Source organism: Vigna radiata, chromosome 4, assembly GCF_000741045.1.
Source record: "Vigna radiata var. radiata cultivar VC1973A chromosome 4, Vradiata_ver6, whole genome shotgun sequence".
Classification (NCBI taxonomy): Eukaryota; Viridiplantae; Streptophyta; class Magnoliopsida; order Fabales; family Fabaceae; genus Vigna; species Vigna radiata.
The window spans coordinates 6,048,841-6,067,482 of record NC_028354.1 but is presented as its reverse complement, the minus strand read 5'-3'; the positions used below and the strand labels follow the sequence as shown (position 1 = coordinate 6,067,482).

Below are 18,642 nucleotides of genomic sequence, written 5' to 3'. Positions count from 1 at the left end.
AAAACAAAATTCCTTCTTAGGGTTTTACTTGTCAACTTCCAACAGCATAAGGTGTATTTCTCTCTCAAAAAAGTCTGACATAATTGATAAATAATCATCTCTCAATTGCATTTTCCGTAATGCATGTGAAAAATAGTTAATGAATGAAGTAAAACCCAGTTAGCCATTTCTACTTTTCAAATGAATTAATCTTTCCGTACACACAAACCTATTTCCCCTTTGATTTCTTTTATAGTTTAATATTTTTCTTCAGGATTATCTATGCATTTTTTTATAAATAAATCTCTGTTTGACATGTTCCCCCACTTTTAAGGGAAGGGTGACAGCTACAAGCAAATGAATATACTACTCTTCTCACTCTGCATTGCTCGAATGATCCATTTGTTTTTGAATACTCAAAGTGGTTTCTAGTTGGTTGGGGGCAAATCAATAAGCAAGGTGGAAGAGACGCAGATGTGAGAAGTTGGTTTACAAGTGCCATAGCTTTGTTTATAGCAGAGGGAAATGCTCGGGAATCTGCCTCACTGTTTGTTGGCATCTCCTTCTTATGCTTTTGACAATTTGCACTTTCTTGCTGCAATCATTGTTGGTGCTTTTGGATAAACAACAAACATTTGATAGAAAAACAAACATCAAGTTTCAGTGTTTAAATTGCTCCCAGATTCATACTTCTGGAATATCGAAATGGCTTTTGGTAATTCTGGATCTGCAAGGTTCGTTTCCTTCGTTGTATTTTTAGAGTTTCAAGCTATTTAGTACTACTGCTATTACTACTCTGAGCTTAGACTATAAACAAATTACTAAACTTCAACTCTACCCTTCAACAATAGAAACGTGCTTTGAGATTGAGCTGTTTGTTAAATGGATTTTTCATTTATATTAAAGTTTCATTGCATATTTTAGGTCTGAAGATGATATGGAGCTAGCTAAATTTCCTGCAAGTAACGGTGACAACGGTTTCAAGATCAAATACCACATTGATGGGACACAAATACCTGAGCCTAGTTCCAAAATGGCTAAGAAAAAGGTGACGGGGAAGTTCTTGAAAGCTAGAATGTTGTCAAGAGTGTTCTCGGAAGACTATGACAGAGTCAAACGAAGAGTATTAGATCCCAGGGGACAAATCATACACCGATGGAACAAGATTTTCTTGGTAGCATGTTTAGTGTCTTTGTTTGTGGACCCTTTGTTCTTTTATCTGCCAGTGGTTCGAGATGAAGTGTGCATTGATATTGGAATAACTCTTGAGGTTATCCTCACTCTGGTTAGATCAGTGGGGGATGTCTTCTACGTGATTCAGATTTTGTTGAAGTTTCGTACGGCTTTTGTTGCTCCCTCTTCAAGGGTTTTTGGGAGAGGAGAACTTGTTGTAGGATATTCTAAGATTGCAGTTAGGTACCTTAAAAAGAGTTTCTGGTTAGACTTTATTGCTGCCCTGCCCCTTCTTCAGGTACTATGCTGAAAATTTTCTTTCTCGTTACAAAAGAAATGTGTTGGAATACATATTCTGGATATGTTAAATATGCCTTTTTGCTACATTGATTCCAGGTGTTAATTTGGTTTATTATCCCAACTCTTAAGGGTTCAACCATGGGCAACACAAAAAATGTCCTTCGCTTCATCATCGTTTTCCAATACTTTCCGAGGCTAGTTTTGATTTTCCCACTCTCATCACAAATTGTAAAAGCTACAGGGGTGGTGACAGAAACAGCATGGGCAGGAGCTGCTTACAACCTAATGCTTTATATGTTGGCTAGCCATGTAAGTAGCTCAATTTAAAACTACTTTTCTTGATTGCTCATGCAGTTGAAGCTATTCCTTATCCTATCATGTTCATTACAGAAAATTAAGGCTCGCGTTAAGAGAAAAAAGTTAATACAAATCAAACAAAACCAAACTACAGTGGTTTATATTTCATCACATGTCAACATTATGCAACCTCTTTTGATTATCTTGGTTTTTGAATGGAAAATATTCCAAAAAGATTTTAGGGGCTTGCTGGTATCTTCTATCAATAGAGCGACAAGAAGCATGTTGGAGAAGTGTATGCGATTTGGAGAAGTCATTTTGTGAATATGGATTCTTTGACTGCCACAGGGTTAAAGATGCCCATAGGGTCTCCTGGTTTATAGCAAGTAATGTCACAAATTTATGCTCACCAAATGCAAAAGATGAATTCTATCAGTTTGGTATATACGCTGATGCCGTGACTTCTGAAGTTACATCCTCAGCATTCTTCAACAAGTACTTCTTCTGCCTGTGGTGGGGTCTAAGGAATTTGAGGTAATTGTTATGCAGTCGTTTTACCTTATCATCATCTTTTACACCTTAGTCAAGCTTCTATGACAATTATGTCACCCCCTTGCTCTCTTCAAAACAATTTAATTTCAATCCTAATTCAATCAGCACGATCATTCAAAATATCCCAAAAGTGCAACTCCTCTATTTTATTTCTTTTCATCTTGTTGAACAAAGGATAATGTGATCCACATTCTCTGATCCTCTTCCCTAGCAAATGGAATAAATTCTGCATGAGTTACTAAAGTTCTTTTACCCTCGCGGACCCTAATGCTTTTCTGATTGGAGGATGCAGTTCTCTGGGACAAGGCCTTCTTACCAGCACATACGTTGGAGAGATAATGGTCGCCATTGTTATTGCAACTCTTGGATTGGTTCTCTTTGCGTTACTAATCGGTAACATGCAGGTAATTAAACAGTGCAAGACGCTTCCTTTACCTGTTTTTTCCCCATATGAAAATTTAATACACACAATAGAAGTTGAATTTTGCAGACATATCTCCAATCAACTACTGTTCGCTTAGAAGAATGGAGGGTGAAAAGAACTGATACAGAACAATGGATGCATCACAGACAACTACCTCCAGAGCTAAGAGAATCTGTGCGTAAATACGACCAATACAAATGGCTGGCCACACGAGGAGTAGATGAAGAATCTCTTCTTAAAGGACTCCCAGTGGATCTTCAGAGAGACATCAAACGCCACCTTTGTCTCGATCTAGTTCGAGGGGTAAGTCCCAGCTTCACCACATAATCTTGCAATATAACACATTTAACTAATAGAAAAGCACCCACTTGTAAAGATTAATTCTTTTTATAATAACTAAAAGGTAGAGTGAAAAGGTAACATATTTTTTTATCCTGGTTATGAAAAGGTGCCATTATTTGATCAAATGGATGAGAGAATGTTGGATGCAATCTGCGAAAGGCTGAAGCCTGCACTGTGCACAGAGGGAACGTTCCTTGTGCGAGAGGGTGATCCTGTGAATGAGATGCTCTTCATAATCAGGGGCCATCTTGATTCCTACACCACCAACGGGGGCAGGGCCGGGTTCTTCAACTCGTGCCGTATTGGGCCGGGGGATTTCTGCGGCGAGGAGCTTCTAACTTGGGCCTTGGACCCAAGGCCCAGTGTGATCCTCCCTTCGTCCACTCGAACAGTGAAAGCCATATCGGAAGTGGAGGCCTTTGCACTGATAGCGGAAGACCTGAAATTCGTGGCGTCACAGTTCAGAAGACTGCACAGCAAACAACTGAGACACAAATTCAGGTTTTACTCACACCAGTGGAGAACCTGGGCTGCGTGTTTCGTTCAAGCCGCGTGGAGAAGGCATAAGAAGAGGAAGGAAGTTGCTGAACTAAGGGCCAGAGCCATTAACAATGCAGAGCCTGAGACACCAACGTATGCCAAAAGGGTCGCTAGGAGTACTAGGAAAGCTGTTCATGTCTCTTCTCCCACAAATTCTGGAGTTGTGTCTTCTTTGCCGAAGCCAGCAGAACCAGATTTCTCTGTGGATGAACGATATTAACTATTCAATGTAATATAAAAAATAAAATTTTAAAAAAAAACTTTAAAATGTAATATAAACTTTTTGTTCTAGTAACAATAATATTGGCCGTACTAATTACTACATAAAAATAGAGTTGGCCTAATTACTCAACTATTTTGACAGTAGTTTTTTTTTTTTTTTTGTAATATCTTCTCTCTCTTTTTCTTTTTCATTTTATTCAATCACGGAATTGAAACCTTAAAACATGCAGAATTATAGATTAAAGATGAAGTATACAAATGTTGCTATGCTTTTTGCAGCTAGTTTATGAACTGCAGTGAGAATAATCGAGACACTTAAGTGTGCTTGATTGTACTGAAAAAACAAAGAGATACAAGCTAAAGAAAACAATTAGTTTAATTATGTTTTTAATCTCTAAAGTTTAAGATAATTTTGATTTTTTTTTCAAATTAAAAAAATAGTTGTTTAAAATTGAAAAATCCTCAAAATTAGCATTTAAAGATTAAATATCATTTTTTTTCAGGAAACTAAAAATATTATTAACCTAAACAGTTTTAATATGAATATAAACATGTTAACCTGAGTTTCTTTGACTTGATACAAAATCAAATGACATAGTTTATTGGGTGACGATTAAACTAAATTCAGTGAAAAGTAATTTCAAAAAACATTTTGATATTTTAAAAAATTTGTAAACTAAATTGGCAATTGTCTTGTTTCCGTTTATGATTTATATATGATGATGATATTTGTGCTTTTCCCAGGAAAAGGGATGGTTGATATAAAAGTAGCAATAAGTATTAAAAAAATATTGGGCTATTTTGTTGTGTTGTGAGACTTATGTAGCTTTCGTACCAACGAATGGATTCATGGTGTATTCCACCAAGAACACCTGACTCTGCATGAACATACACAGTTTCGTGGTAATTCATGAATATGAATGTATCCACCAAACACTTATCATCATATGCATCCCACAAAGGTAATAGAGAAAACGCGTTGAAAAATGGTATCTCCTATTACACTGACATATATGCCAAACTCAGAATATGTGTGACCTTTTTTGGGTAATTAGAATTTATCTCTTACAGTATTTCAAAATATTATATTCTATATTAATTTCTCATTATACATTTTTCCATCTTCATCCAATAAAGCCACTTATGTTGTAAAGACAAATTCTTTGAACAATTACGTATATGCATGTGAGTTTTATCGTTGACCATAGGCATTGGCTTAAGCTTAACCGACGGGACAGGGAAGAAAATAGAAAGAAAAAAACAAGAGTTGTTAAAACCTAAACTCTATTAGTTCATGATACGATAAATCCATCCTTAAAGGTCGCTAATGATTCCAGGTGTCCTTCCATTCGTAACCAGAAAGGAAGAATAAGACTATAAAAACTGTGACATAGTTTGAATTGTACACTTTAATAATAGTTTAATCATTTTCTCTGCTTGCATTTTCTGTATACACTCAACCAGAGAAAAAAAAAATAAAGTTAACTTAAAATTAAAATTAAGCCTATTGTTTCTTCTCAAACTTCAGAATTAGAGATCTTGTTTTTAGTTAAGTAGGAAAGTGATTTTTGATGGTAGTTGTTACAAGCTTCTTCACATTTGCAGATTGCAAAAGTATATGTATTAAAGAGATACGATTGATTGTTTCCAAAATGTTAAAGGATAATTTTTTTGAGCTAAACATAAATAATATAAGAAAATAACTCATCAATTTATTATTTTAAGATTTAAGTAAAAGTATAATTTCTATTGATTAAGACTTAATCTAATTCTATTTTTTTATGTGCCAATTTTTATTAAACAGAGTAAAATTCAATGTATTCTCCGCTTACCAAGTAGATATTACATGAAGTTGGTTGATGCTTTCTTTTGATGTTATGTCTTGTTTTAGATTTGTGCATACTTATGATGTTATGGTGTCAGCAAAAACACTTCATCCTTCTTCACCCAAAGCCTTCCTATACTTACAAGAATTATTCCAGCAAACATGGAACTAGAAAAATTACTACTGAAAACTTATATTGGCTACACTTACTATTATGATTGGTCTTCACTACTTCTCTTATATTTTTATAAAAATTCCAAACAATTTAGTTACGTTTGGTTTTTGAAATAATATTGTTAGGTAGATTGGTTGGTCTGAAATTCATATTAATTTTCTGTGTGTTGGAAATTAATTACTTAACTTGTATCTTAGAAAAAATTCTTATTGATTTTATTTCTATTTAAGCATATACCTCACTTGGTTTCTAAAATTTTGTTTATTTAATATTTATTAAATACAGTTAATTTGATATTTTTGTTAAATTAACAAGTAGTTTAGCTTTTTATATATGACATTTTTCAATTCACTTTAGGTCAATTGAATAAAAAAATGTCAAATTAAATTTATTTTGAATAAAATAAAATATAGAAACCAAATTAGTAATTAAAAAAAACACATTTGGTCATATATAAATTAAATTATTAATTAAAAAAATATTCTATATTTATTATATTGTTAAAAATATAAGTGTGAGTTTAAATATTATATTAAGTAAATATATAAAAGAAAAATCACAAATTTATTATACTTGAGTAGAATTAAGTTTCATAAATAATTAATTATATTCTAAGTAAATAAAAAAATTAACCCATTTTATAAAGTCATTCTAGTCTTATATTTTTTTTTATTGTTTTGCTTTCACTTAAAAGTGAAAATATTAATTATGAAAAAAAATTCTCATTTAAATATTTGATTATAATTGTATCCGATGACAAAACTCCCAAATAATCTGACACTACTGACTAAATCAAGTTGACTATTAGATCGACTAGGTCGATCAATCGAACAATATGATCGAAGAATATAGTTGATTAGACACAACATGGTCAAATTATCAACGACAATGACTCATTAAGCCCTTAAGGCAGTTAAGGTGTGATTGAGTTGTCCTTAGACCCACAAAATGTAGAGGTCTATTTACAATTATTATAAGTAAATGTTTCAGATATGACTTCACACATCATACACACAATATACTTCTTTGGTTATGTCACCTACTAACTTAAATATCATAGTATTTTTTCGAATACCCTCTCACATACTCTAGATCAGCAGAACAAAATATAGCTGAACTTTCTAACAACTTGACAAGTCTCCTTAGTAGCTCATCTAATTTGTTATTGTGGTCGATCAACCTCCTACATGTCTTGTCCGATCTGCTATAGTGTTTAGTCAGTTTTTTACACGTCCTACTCGATATATTACATTGTTCGGTTACTCTCATGCACATCCTGTCTAGTCTATTATAGTTCTCCTCACCCATCTCCAACTTCAAATTCAGCCTAACTTCAAATTCAACCTAAACTGAAACAATGATTATATTAGTCGATTACTTACTTTAAGGAATGAATACAAGTTGGTACTAGTTGCGATTGAGGTATATATATTGAAGATATATATTGATATTTATTGATAGGAATAGGTGTTGTTGTTTGATTAAAACGCGTGTTATTAGTCAAATAAGTAATTAGTTAATATAGATGAAACCAACAAAAAGAGCACAAGGAAAAAGAAGAATGATAACAAGCAGACAAGTGCCTCAAAGTGGCAAACCATGTTGGCCTCCACGGAAGCTGACTCACCCAAAGTTATCATCAATCTCTACTTTCAACACTCTGTGCGCAACGCTTACAATGTTTTATTGGGTTCTTCTCATACTTTTTGTCTTATGTGGGGAGTTTTCATCAACAATTCAACTTCAATGCCACATCAATTATTTATATCCAACTTCTTAGTTATTGGCTTCTACATTTTCACGCATTTTCAGTTTTATTGCTTCCCAAACAAACACTTTCTGTTGTCCAAGCTAAGAAGAAAAACCCTAAAAGGATCAATTATCATAACTAGAAGCTATGGGAACAATGCCTGCAACTCTATCTTCATACCCGGCAACAACTAACACATAGATCTCCCTTAGTATCACTTTCTATTGCTTTTTTGCGTCACATCACTATTGGATGACCTGATTCAAAAGGAACACAATTTTTAGTCCTATAATCTAATAATCTGATAATGCATATGGTGATAAAATGTTGATCTTAGGTTTAATTTCAAGAGTAATAGAAACATATTGCTGAAAGGAATCATCAATTCAATACTTTGAATGTAGAATTCCTTTTCGATTAAATAAATGATATTCAAACAAATGAACGTATCCTATAAATGTCAAGTCACCACATCAGCACGTGAAGGGTATCAAAGTCCAGTGGTACTTCGCATCCCATGGATAGTGTGGTGGTCTGTCGAAGAAAATGGACAAAAAAAAGAAGAATGAAACTGATAGTAGTTTCCACTTTTTTTCTAATAGTCTTATTGGTTGTTACTTTTATAAAAAATAAATAAAGAAAATAAAAGAAACTAATGTCCTTATTGGTTTTTATATGCTTTTTTTGTTCTATTACTTTATTGGTCATTAATCAGTAATTACTTTCTCTAATACCCTTATCGGGTGTTACTTAACAGTGCTCACAATGGATTAATTACGAGTTATTAATTAGTGCATGCACCATGCATAACTATATGATTCGGCTCGTTTGGAGTTTAAAATAAAAATAACGATGCTCAAATTGAATTTCCATAGAAAATGAATTTTTTACCACCCTATTTTCCTTCGTAACCCTTTTAGCTTCTGATTATAAACCTAATAAAACAATGAATAGAGAATAAGCGGAGGAGGGGAACATGGGAGTAAATCTATACTATACCTTAAGTGGATATTAATGCATTGGTGCTTAGAGCTTATTAGGTTATAGAAGTGATATAGAGAGAAAATGAATAAGAAGGGTAAAAAACAAAACAGACAAAAAACAAAACAAAAAATGGTTTAGATTAATAAGAGGACATTAACAAGAAAAAAAAGAACTAAACAAAAATAGTAACTGAAGATGGAGCCAAAGCTTGAAACATCTAATTATTTGAATAGATATTTAAGATGTTAATACTCGAACAAATTTTGTACCCGGTAAAATTGTGTCAAAAAGTTTGTTAGAGATTGATTTTAGCTCTTACAATATTAAAATAATTATTAAAGTTGATGAGACAGTGAATCAATTTTAGGATTTAGTATATTAAAAAAGAAAGAACAAATTGTGAATTATTTTATTGATTTAAGCATTTAATTAACATAAATAGTTATTCGACAAAATTATAATATAACTTAACTTTCAATTATTTGACCGATAAGGTAACTCGTAATTCACGTACATGTCACAGAGATTGACACACCATATAAAATAGAAGTTCAAAATTGTTTTTCATTACACAAAGTCATTTTGGAAAGTAATATTTGAGTAATATATCAATCTTGAAAAACAGTTCTTGCAAACCATGTTTTTAATAAACATGTTGGAAATTTGAGTTTGAAATTGTCAAAAAAAATCTATTACTGTAGCATGTACCATATGGTATATGGCCAATACAGTCAAACAATCAAGAAAACGGTCAGGATAATGGGATGATCGAAGAAAGGTCACAAATTCTAAGGAACTTCATTACAATTTATAATCAAATTTACAAGTTGTACTTATTAAATATTAGGTCGTGATTTCAGATTTGTTAATCATAAATTTATTTTGAAAATTATAAATATAAATATGAAGTAAAAAGATAAATGATTGTGTTTATTGTGAATTTAAAATATTATAATGATAATGAATGGGTTATAATATTGATTTGAACATTAAAGTGCATTATTTGAAACTCGAACATAAAAAATCTAAAAAAAAATTAACTACAGATACTTAAGATAATGTAAAACGACTAAAAAAAATATAAAAAAGTATTTGATCATGATCTTTAATCTTACCTTTGAAACACTTCTTTTCACGATTTATTCTTGTCATCAAGAATTATGATTATAAAATGATGAACATAAAACAATATATTCAAATAGTGAATAAAATTTGCAAAAATAGTTTGAGTGGTTTGAGAAATTGTTTTTGATAATAGCCAGTAATACACATATGCCAACTATAATCCAACACTAATTTGTGTTAAAACTAAATATTGATACCAGTGATGTCTGATAACACTAACTGATAATTTTGCTAATTTTGCTGTCAACTCTAAATGTTATTATAAATTTCCGACATAAAAATTAGCTTTGAACATCTTAGTTTTAATCCTTTGGTTGATGTCGTGTCATCACCCTTAAATACAGTGTATAATGAACAGTTCTATCATTCTTAAATTTTGTAACATGACGCGAAAAGGATATCCCATTCGAAAAATGATTTCCCTTAAAGTTGTCATCCCAACCATAAAGCACCATTTAGAAAAGCATAACCAATATGCAATTGATGAGGCTCATTCACGACGAATACTGGAATTAAAGTGAGTTTAAATCACTTTTTTTTAAAGCAACACGTGTAAACATTGTTGACCAAGTGGAGAATTTGGCTAAAAAAGTGTATTTGTTTATATTTTGGACAAACCTATGGAAGATGTCACCATGATGCTTAAAGTATGGAGTTATATTTGTTAATTAAAAAGGAAATAAACTTTAAACAATTGCATAAGAAGCTGATGTGATAAGCTGCCTGAGTTTATGAATTTTTTCTCTACAATACATATAAAACGAAAAACAATTATTTTTATTAAGAATTGAGGCAATGATTGGATTTATTTTCTTATCTATAGTAAAACTTATTTTAAAGTGAATCTTAAATTCGAAATTGGTAAAATATACTAAAAATCTTTGTAGAAAGTGAATTTAATAATTTAATTGATGATTATAAAAGTGCAAACGGGATAGAAGTTGAAAAAGAAGGTTTAATTACGTATACGAGTTGGTTTGTATGGAAGGAAGAAAATAATAAATATATGTGACACACATTCTTCCAAGGACAGATGGGAAGTCGGTGGTTGACGGAGCACTCTTTGTTTATTCACGAAGTTGACAACCACTATGCTCCCTCATCAATCATCCTATCTATATATGCTACTCTTACAGCCACCTCCAACTTTTTTTAATTATTCATATTAACCACATCCATCAACTTTACATTATTCAATACTACAAATGCAATATCAGCTTTAATTAACACCAAATCCCTCCATTTATATACAACATACTATGCATATTTCATTTAACAATCTCACAAAATTAATCATGCTAAGTTAATATAGACTTAATTTGAGTTGAAAAGTTAAGTCATAAGTCATAAGTTAATTCATCGGATCTCTTACCAACACGACAACATCAGTGGTAGTAGGAAAAATAAAGTAAGAAATAGAAATGTTTCAGTTAGGCATAAACAAAGGACTACGTGGCCCCATTTTCTCTCACACATGTTCATGACAGGGTTACAGTATATGCATGGGTTAGCTGAACAGTATTCATATACTTGCGTTGCCTGAACGATATGATGAAAGAGATGTCTGCCTTATCCGAAAAGGCAACTCTTGGACTAATCTTTTAATCTCTTACGAATATGACACAATGCAGACTTAAACACAACTTACGTACCACTGCTATCATATTTTCCAATATTCTGTTTGTTATTCAATACAGTTTTTGTATAAGTATAAATAAGGAGTGTATTATAGGAATATGTTACTGTTAAATTTATTTATCTGTGACAACCGCAGAAACCAAGCAACTAGGGTCTGTGTCCTTATGAGTGAACAATCTTGGACCCAGCATGGATACCTTGTACATTAGTGTACTTTAAAGAAATGGAATTTCATAAAACTGCACCGACAAATCTACGAGGCATGAGGAGAAATAACATGACATGAATAAAGAGAACGGAAAGGGGATGCATTTGGGTTACTAACTAGCCATAGTACGTGGATCATTATCTGAGTAGGATTCCCACCATTTACTTGCTCAAGGAACTCAATCATTCATTTGCTTCCAATTCAAATTCCAGCAAAGAACACCAAACAAATTTTTGGATGATATTTTCTAAAACTTCGCTAAATCTTTAACAAAATGTTGGACATTCAATACGAGTCAAAGTCAATCAATCAATATTTGATACTAAGAACACGATGATGCTGAATAAAAAGGATAAATTTAAGAATTACCTTGTAAAAAAATATCCATAATTTCATGTTAAAGTTTTATGTTAAAGGTGGTGTGAATTTGTTATGTAAGTTGAAATTCTTACATAAAATTTTAAAGAGTTGTGTATGATTTAGTCATACATTCTAAATTTAGTCTCCATTGATAAAAGCTATACATCAGATTAAGAATTATTTAGGTGTAAAAAAGTAAATTGAGAATATATTGGATTGGATGTATAAAAATAATGTTTGGCATAAAATTGAGTAAGTGGGGGTTAGAATAGGTGTTTATTTACAAATAGTCTTACGTGTTTGTTGTTAGATCACTTATTGTGATGAAAAGACAAGTTGAATTCGGAAACAGAGAGCATAAAATGAATGAGGAGGCAATATTATAAAAACAGAGTGCAATGCTTTCCCCAACAAAGGATAAAGAAAGTGAAGGGTAATCACAATTGTTTGCCAACATAATGTCACACATCTTATCTGAGAAGAGATGGGATACGTACTTTATTATTGGTAGTTGATTAACATAGTCAAAAAATTTGGCTGGTTGTAATATAAGAGGGAGACAGAAAGGGTAGCATCAAACCAGAGTGTGTGACAGATTAAACGTTTCCAAATTTGGTGAAACCAATTTGATGATGGGTGTTAGAGGCGTCAAGTTCTTATTGGTTTTTGAGATGTTTCTTTCCAATAGGACTCTGACCGATTGTCCCAATTTTCTTCTCAAAGAATGGCTGGGAGCCAATTGCACATGCTTCCTCTTTGCCTATCCTCTAGAGCAATGCTATATTGGTGTCAGTCAGGTACACATTCACTATTTGTCCTCTCTTTAAACTCTTCTCAACTTCCATTATTGCACGGATCATTTCACCAAAACCATCCAAACTTTACGTTTTCTACTCCATCTACAGGGTAATAAACCATTTTAATTACAAATGTTCTGTCTATGCTAATGTGGGAATAAATTTGGATGCAGTGTATCATTCCTGCAACGTTGGCCAGATCTAAGTATAAGATCAACTCTCACATTACATGTATGCAAGAGATGTAACTATCAAGGCAAAATTCACTTTTACAATTTTAGTTTCAATATTTAAACTAAAAATGTGAAGTCATTTATTTAAAATAAAAAACTGATTTTTATATATAAGCAATCTTGTACAAGTTCTTTTATGTTATTACAATGTGAATCATATGCTACTTTTATGGAACTTGATATTATGGAGATGGGCCAGCATGAGAATGAAACGTGTGTGTAGAAGAAAAGCTTGGGAAATTCGAACATGTTACACGTTCGAAGGTGTGGCATAATGTTATGATGTAGATGTTGTGTAATGGGGAATTGCAGCACTGTGTTAAAATAATGAGGTGATTGTTATAACAGAAATAGAAGGAAGTGTGTGTGAGAGGGATAGATTGTAATAGGAGTGGGTGGGTGGACAGGATTAGTTGGATGCCGAATGTAATAATAAAGTACTAGATTACAAGTCAACCCAGATGAAGATGCTCTGATTTGGCTACTCACAAGACAATGTGAAGAAGCAAGAACGGTGGAGGAGCGGGAAAGGGTGTTTTTCACGAGCTCATCAGAAACAGTGCATTCCAAACTCTGTGTTAAGAATTAAAAGAATCAACATATCTATTAGATTTATGACAACGTTGAACCAACATTGTCCAATATTTGGTCAACTTTCTATCTCCAAGTTACATCTCAAGGTACTAGACAGGCCGGCAATGCCTCTATTGAATGGCCTCGGATAATTATGTGTGTTTCTCTTCAAACTGACATTTGATAATTCTAGGATATCCTTAACGGCTTGGTGCTGTCATTAGTCATTGAAATTTGAATCGCAACGCAACAGGGCATCCATTTCCATGCCATCAAAATTAATAAAAATAAACCCACAAGCTACCACAATCATCTCATCTCATCTTCACATAGGATAGGACCACGGATTGTTTTTATTTTTATTTTTCATTTTATTTTATTTATTTATTTATTTATTTATTAATTTTCATTGGTGGTAGAGAGGGGACCATGGTAAAGTAGAAAGAAAACACACATCATTGGATCAAGTCTCCCTCAGTCTCTACGTACAAGTTGTATGAGTCAGCGTCATCATCGGTGATGAGGTGAAGACGTGTAAGAGCCTTTGCCTGTGTTGCTGTTATATATAGCATAGGCGCGCGTTTACACCATCAACCCGTTCATCCATTTTGTCCAGTGTGGGACATAGAACCTGTTCCCTCTGTGAGAAAAAGAGAGATGGAGAAAGAAACAGAGATGAAGCAATCCAAGTTCAAGAGGATTTGTGTCTTCTGTGGCAGTAGTCCAGGGAACAAAACTACTTACAAGGACGCTGCTATTGAGCTTGGAAGGGAATTGGTAAATGCTCCTTCTCACTTTCCTGTTTCTTCTCTTTCCTTTTTCTACCAATTCTCCTCAAACATATCCTATTCTTCCCATATTTTTTGATTTCTTCTCATCTCCTGCTTTAACATTCTTTTTCCTTATTTTATCTTCTCATGACTTTCAATTACGTCAACCTCTCTCTTTTGCTTAATTTGTCTTATTTTTCTTTCCATTTTTCAATTTTTCTAAGCTTACAACTTTTTACTACAATACTAAGATTTACAATCCAACAAACAGTAAACCCGTCTTCTAAACAACTTCTCTGCCTTTCATGAATTGTCCAGTTGTATATTTCTTTGTTCCTAGGTTCAGAAAACTAGAGCTATTCTATTCACACATATACTTGTATTGTTTGGTATTGAAAAGGTGTCAAGAAACATCGATCTAGTATATGGAGGGGGCAGCATTGGTTTGATGGGGTTGATTTCTCAGGCTGTTTACGAAGGTGGTCGCCATGTAATCGGGTGAGCATCTCCTTGGTCTGGTCTGATGATGATGTTATATATATTTAATTTGTTGAAGTCAACTGATTTTTGTCCTGCTTTTGCGCGCAGAGTTATTCCCAAGACACTTATGCCAAGAGAGGTAATGTTAAGGAGTTTTGGAAGCATTTCCTTGGAAATAAAAAAGAAAATGACCCAACACATATGCAGGGGGGGACACAGAGAATTATCTCCTTCTTTTCTCTATCTTACCACAATATATATGTTCTTGTTCCAATTCCTTGGCACACACCCTATTTCAAGTGAATTTCCACCATACTTTTGTTATCCCAATATCTGAGCTTCACTTGTCCTTTTTTGTATTTCATGTGCGGTTCTCAGTGGGAGGAAGTAGAACTTGTGTATTATTTCAGTTTCACTCACAACATTTATTTATTTATTTATTTATGGTTTATCCATCACATGAATATTGAATATTGAATATTGAATAGGAATACATACATACATACACCTGGCAATCTGGGGTCTTTCCCCTCTGAACCATTTTGTCCTTCTCTCCTAGTCCCATATACCCCTTTAGATTCTCATGGCATTTGTGGTTCTGTTAGCACCCCATCTTAATTGGTATCACAGAGAAAGTAAGTGACTTTCTTCGTTGATCTGCTTCTCTGTTCTGACTCTTATTCGTTGCTTCCCCTATAGCAAAAGGGTGGTCATATGATTTCCAAATGAGCCCACTTCTCTGTCAACACTGCAACAGTCATCATTGCACCGCTCCCCTTCTCCAACTTCCTCATATTCCGTAGCATGCATTGTTTCTTGTAGTATTGAATTGTATTGTAGCTTAGCAACCCTCTCTCTCTCTCACTCTCTCACTCACGCGCAAAAGCTGTTTTCACTTTACATTGCTATGAACCTGTGATAATTTGGATTCATTCGTTTGGTTGCAGCTCACTGGAGAAACAGTGGGGGAAGTGAAGGCAGTAGCAGACATGCATCAAAGAAAAGCAGAGATGGCCAAACGTTCTGATGCCTTTATTGCCTTACCTGGTTCGTCCAACATTCATTATCTTATGCCATTATCTTTTCTTAATCTCATTAACATCACCTGCCATGTCACCCTGATTCCATATCAGTAAGATACTTGCTTCTTTCTCATATTTCACTCATTTTCAATCAAAATAAACAATACATTAAATGCATAAACCTAGATACCTAAGTTACTCATGTCAATAGCCATATATCTCTAATGATAAATATCATGCTTTAAATATATTTTTTAAATCGTTATAATTAATAAAAACATTATTCACATAATTAAACATTATTCAATTCTGATGTCCGTACCATTATTTATTTGCTCCCACCGGTATTACACCTACAAAATTTGTACATATGACTGGTCAATTCGAAATCATGGTGTATAGGAAAACAAAAACCTTTTCATTGGCGTAAAAAAGAAACTTTTTTATTTATTGTATTGGGACGACTCTGCAACATGGCGAATCATTTATTTTATTTTAAATATTTTCAATTTTCAAAATATTTAAAAATGATCACTCCTTAAAAAAGTAAATTTTGACAAACATTTACTCATAAAATAAAACTTATGCGAGAATTGGAATAAAAAAAACTCCAAACCTTGTCAACAGATTTTTTCAAGTGCATCACATGAGAAATATCCAAGATTCTGGAATATCCTGTGCTCCAACGTAGGACGTGTCCAAAAACAATATATTTAACCAGAATGTCCCTGTTTTTAAATTACATGTTTAAGTTAGTTCAGGTTTTGGCTGTAATCTTAAAAAATATTTAATGCACTCACATCCATTGCCCTTGTATATTTCCTTTTCTATACAGTATTCTGACTATAAAAGAAAAAGCAGAGACTAGTATGGTAATGTTATCCTTTTTTTTTATCATAAAGGTGGTTATGGGACACTTGAGGAACTCCTTGAGGTGATAACATGGGCTCAACTTGGCATCCATGATAAACCGGTACATGCTTTGAATTTTTATTTTACACTTACAGAAAAGCTAAATTAAATTTCTATTGCATCCTAGAAGAATTACTATAGTAATCATGAAAATTTTGTCTATTAAACTCTTGTGTGATAATTGTAGCTATAAAATTAACAATGTTTCGATTTTTGAAGGTGGGATTGCTTAATGTTGATGGATACTACAATACCTTTTTGTCTTTCATTGACAAAGCTGTGGAAGAAGGGTTCATCAGCCCCACTGCACGCCATATAATTGTATCAGCACCAACACCAAAAGAACTTGTCAAAGAGATGGAGGTGATTGTTGCATAGTTCTTCCATTAACTTAGTTATTATTATCAGTATTTTCTCTTTCCATAACAAGCTTCCATTCTTTCGATAAAACTAATGAAATTTGGTTTCACCTTGTAGGAGTATTTCCCACAACATGAAAGAGTTGTCTCCAAGGTAAGCTGGGAGCGTGAACAACTACATTAGTCTTCACATTGTGGAATCTAATGGAGTTTTAGACTATGATGTTGATGGAAGTTTGTGTAGATGATAGTTGTTAGTTAGAATTTCAAAGTGGAAGAGACTATTATGGTAGACGATGACCACAATTTCCTAGAGCCGAATTCTTTGTGCTCTTCTACATTTCGTTGCTAGTCATTAGACTGAAATCTAGTTATGAAGGTTAACTACCATCTTCAATTTCAATCCTTTTTTTTTCTTTGTTTTTAAGATTCTATCTGTTGATTAAAATTGAAACACACGTGGTTAGAAAAATTGTGCAGAAAAATATCATAATATCATAAGATTTCTATTTCCTTTTTCTACATTTTTTTCATGCATTGTAGCATAAATGTGGTCCATCATACTCAAAGGAAACCAAGTGTTGATAATCAGAAATCAACAAATCACAAATGTTCAAAACATATTTCTGAAAGGTGAAATAAATGTGTTTACTGGCATTAATATTTATTAAACAGGTAATTTTAGTAAGAATTATTTGCATGAGTTTTTTTTAAATAAAATAGTAATTATTTTGATATAAATTGTTTAAAATAAAATATTTTTTTTTTAATTTAAAAGAATTGATATTAGTAAGACCCGCTTTAAATATTATTTTTATTAGTGAAAAACTCGTAACAGTTAATTAAACTATGACCCGTTTTCTAACACTAGTGACATAATTTTGGATTTGCAAATTTTACTCTTACAACAACCTTACCAACTGTGAAATTATTGTCTTGTTGTTGATTTGTCTCATGTTATTCATTATTCTTAATATATATTTTTTTAATTGCAACTATCACCTTCAGAGGGAAATTTTTTTTTCTAACAAGCCAACAAAATTTGTCCAATATGTGAGTGTGTCACTGCACTGTTCTGAATTTATAAGAATACGTTTTGTTTGCATTATCTTTTATTCTATAAACATAATTAAAAAAAATAGATATTATCACATTTTTATATAAAAAAATTGTGAAAATAATTTATGATATGCTATATTTTAATATAAAAAAACTAATTCTTTTATAAAAATTGTGAAAATAATTATAATATCACACTTTCTTTTATAAAAATGAAACTGCTCTTTAGAATAACTATCTAATTCTACTTGTACTTTTGCAATTAAAAAAGTTTAAGTTTATTTACAAAATTACTAAATGTTTATCAAAAATATTTATGAGTATAATATTTTGATCATCAAAATATAAAAATATACATTAAAATAGTAATTTAGATAAAAAGTTGTTCGGGTTATTTACAAATTAGATCACTAATTATTGATAGTTGTTATATTTTATAATAAAGTGATTCAATTCAAGAATATTTTTTTTTATATCACCTTCATGGTGATAACTTATATAGCCTTAAGATCAGCCGAAGATAAATATGAGAATTGGGTCCAG

General features: G+C 32.4%; 2 protein-coding genes across 2 annotated transcripts; both read left to right on the top strand.

The window, feature by feature from the left end:
- The first annotated feature begins 328 nt into the window (after nt 1-328).
- On the top strand, nt 329-3,902 carry LOC106758934 (protein CNGC15c). The gene is made up of 7 exons (XM_014641949.2): nt 329-713; nt 904-1,450; nt 1,549-1,761; nt 1,985-2,283; nt 2,594-2,705; nt 2,792-3,028; nt 3,174-3,902. The coding sequence occupies exons 1-7, from the start codon at nt 685-687 to the stop codon at nt 3,825-3,827; spliced, it is 2,091 nt and encodes a 696-aa protein (XP_014497435.1). The 5' UTR covers nt 329-684; the 3' UTR covers nt 3,828-3,902.
- Nucleotides 3,903-13,972: 10,070 nt separating this feature from the next.
- Nucleotides 13,973-17,467, top strand: LOC106758071 (cytokinin riboside 5'-monophosphate phosphoribohydrolase LOG1). The gene is made up of 7 exons (XM_014640980.2): nt 13,973-14,274; nt 14,668-14,765; nt 14,856-14,886; nt 15,695-15,794; nt 16,672-16,742; nt 16,901-17,044; nt 17,159-17,467. The coding sequence occupies exons 1-7, from the start codon at nt 14,155-14,157 to the stop codon at nt 17,222-17,224; spliced, it is 630 nt and encodes a 209-aa protein (XP_014496466.1). The 5' UTR covers nt 13,973-14,154; the 3' UTR covers nt 17,225-17,467.
- Nucleotides 17,468-18,642: the final 1,175 nt, after the last annotated feature.

Coding starts and splice junctions, on each gene's coding strand:
- LOC106758071 (XM_014640980.2), top strand. CDS start 14,155: ATGGAGAAAGAAACAGAGATGAAGCAATCCAAGTTCAAGAGGATTTGT. Junction 14,275..14,667: donor TTGAGCTTGGAAGGGAATTG/GTAAATGCTCCT, acceptor GGTATTGAAAAG/GTGTCAAGAAACATCGATCT. Junction 17,045..17,158: donor AACTTGTCAAAGAGATGGAG/GTGATTGTTGCA, acceptor TTCACCTTGTAG/GAGTATTTCCCACAACATGA.
- LOC106758934 (XM_014641949.2), top strand. CDS start 685: ATGGCTTTTGGTAATTCTGGATCTGCAAG. Junction 1,451..1,548: donor CTGCCCTGCCCCTTCTTCAG/GTACTATGCTGA, acceptor CATTGATTCCAG/GTGTTAATTTGGTTTATTAT. Junction 3,029..3,173: donor GTCTCGATCTAGTTCGAGGG/GTAAGTCCCAGC, acceptor GGTTATGAAAAG/GTGCCATTATTTGATCAAAT.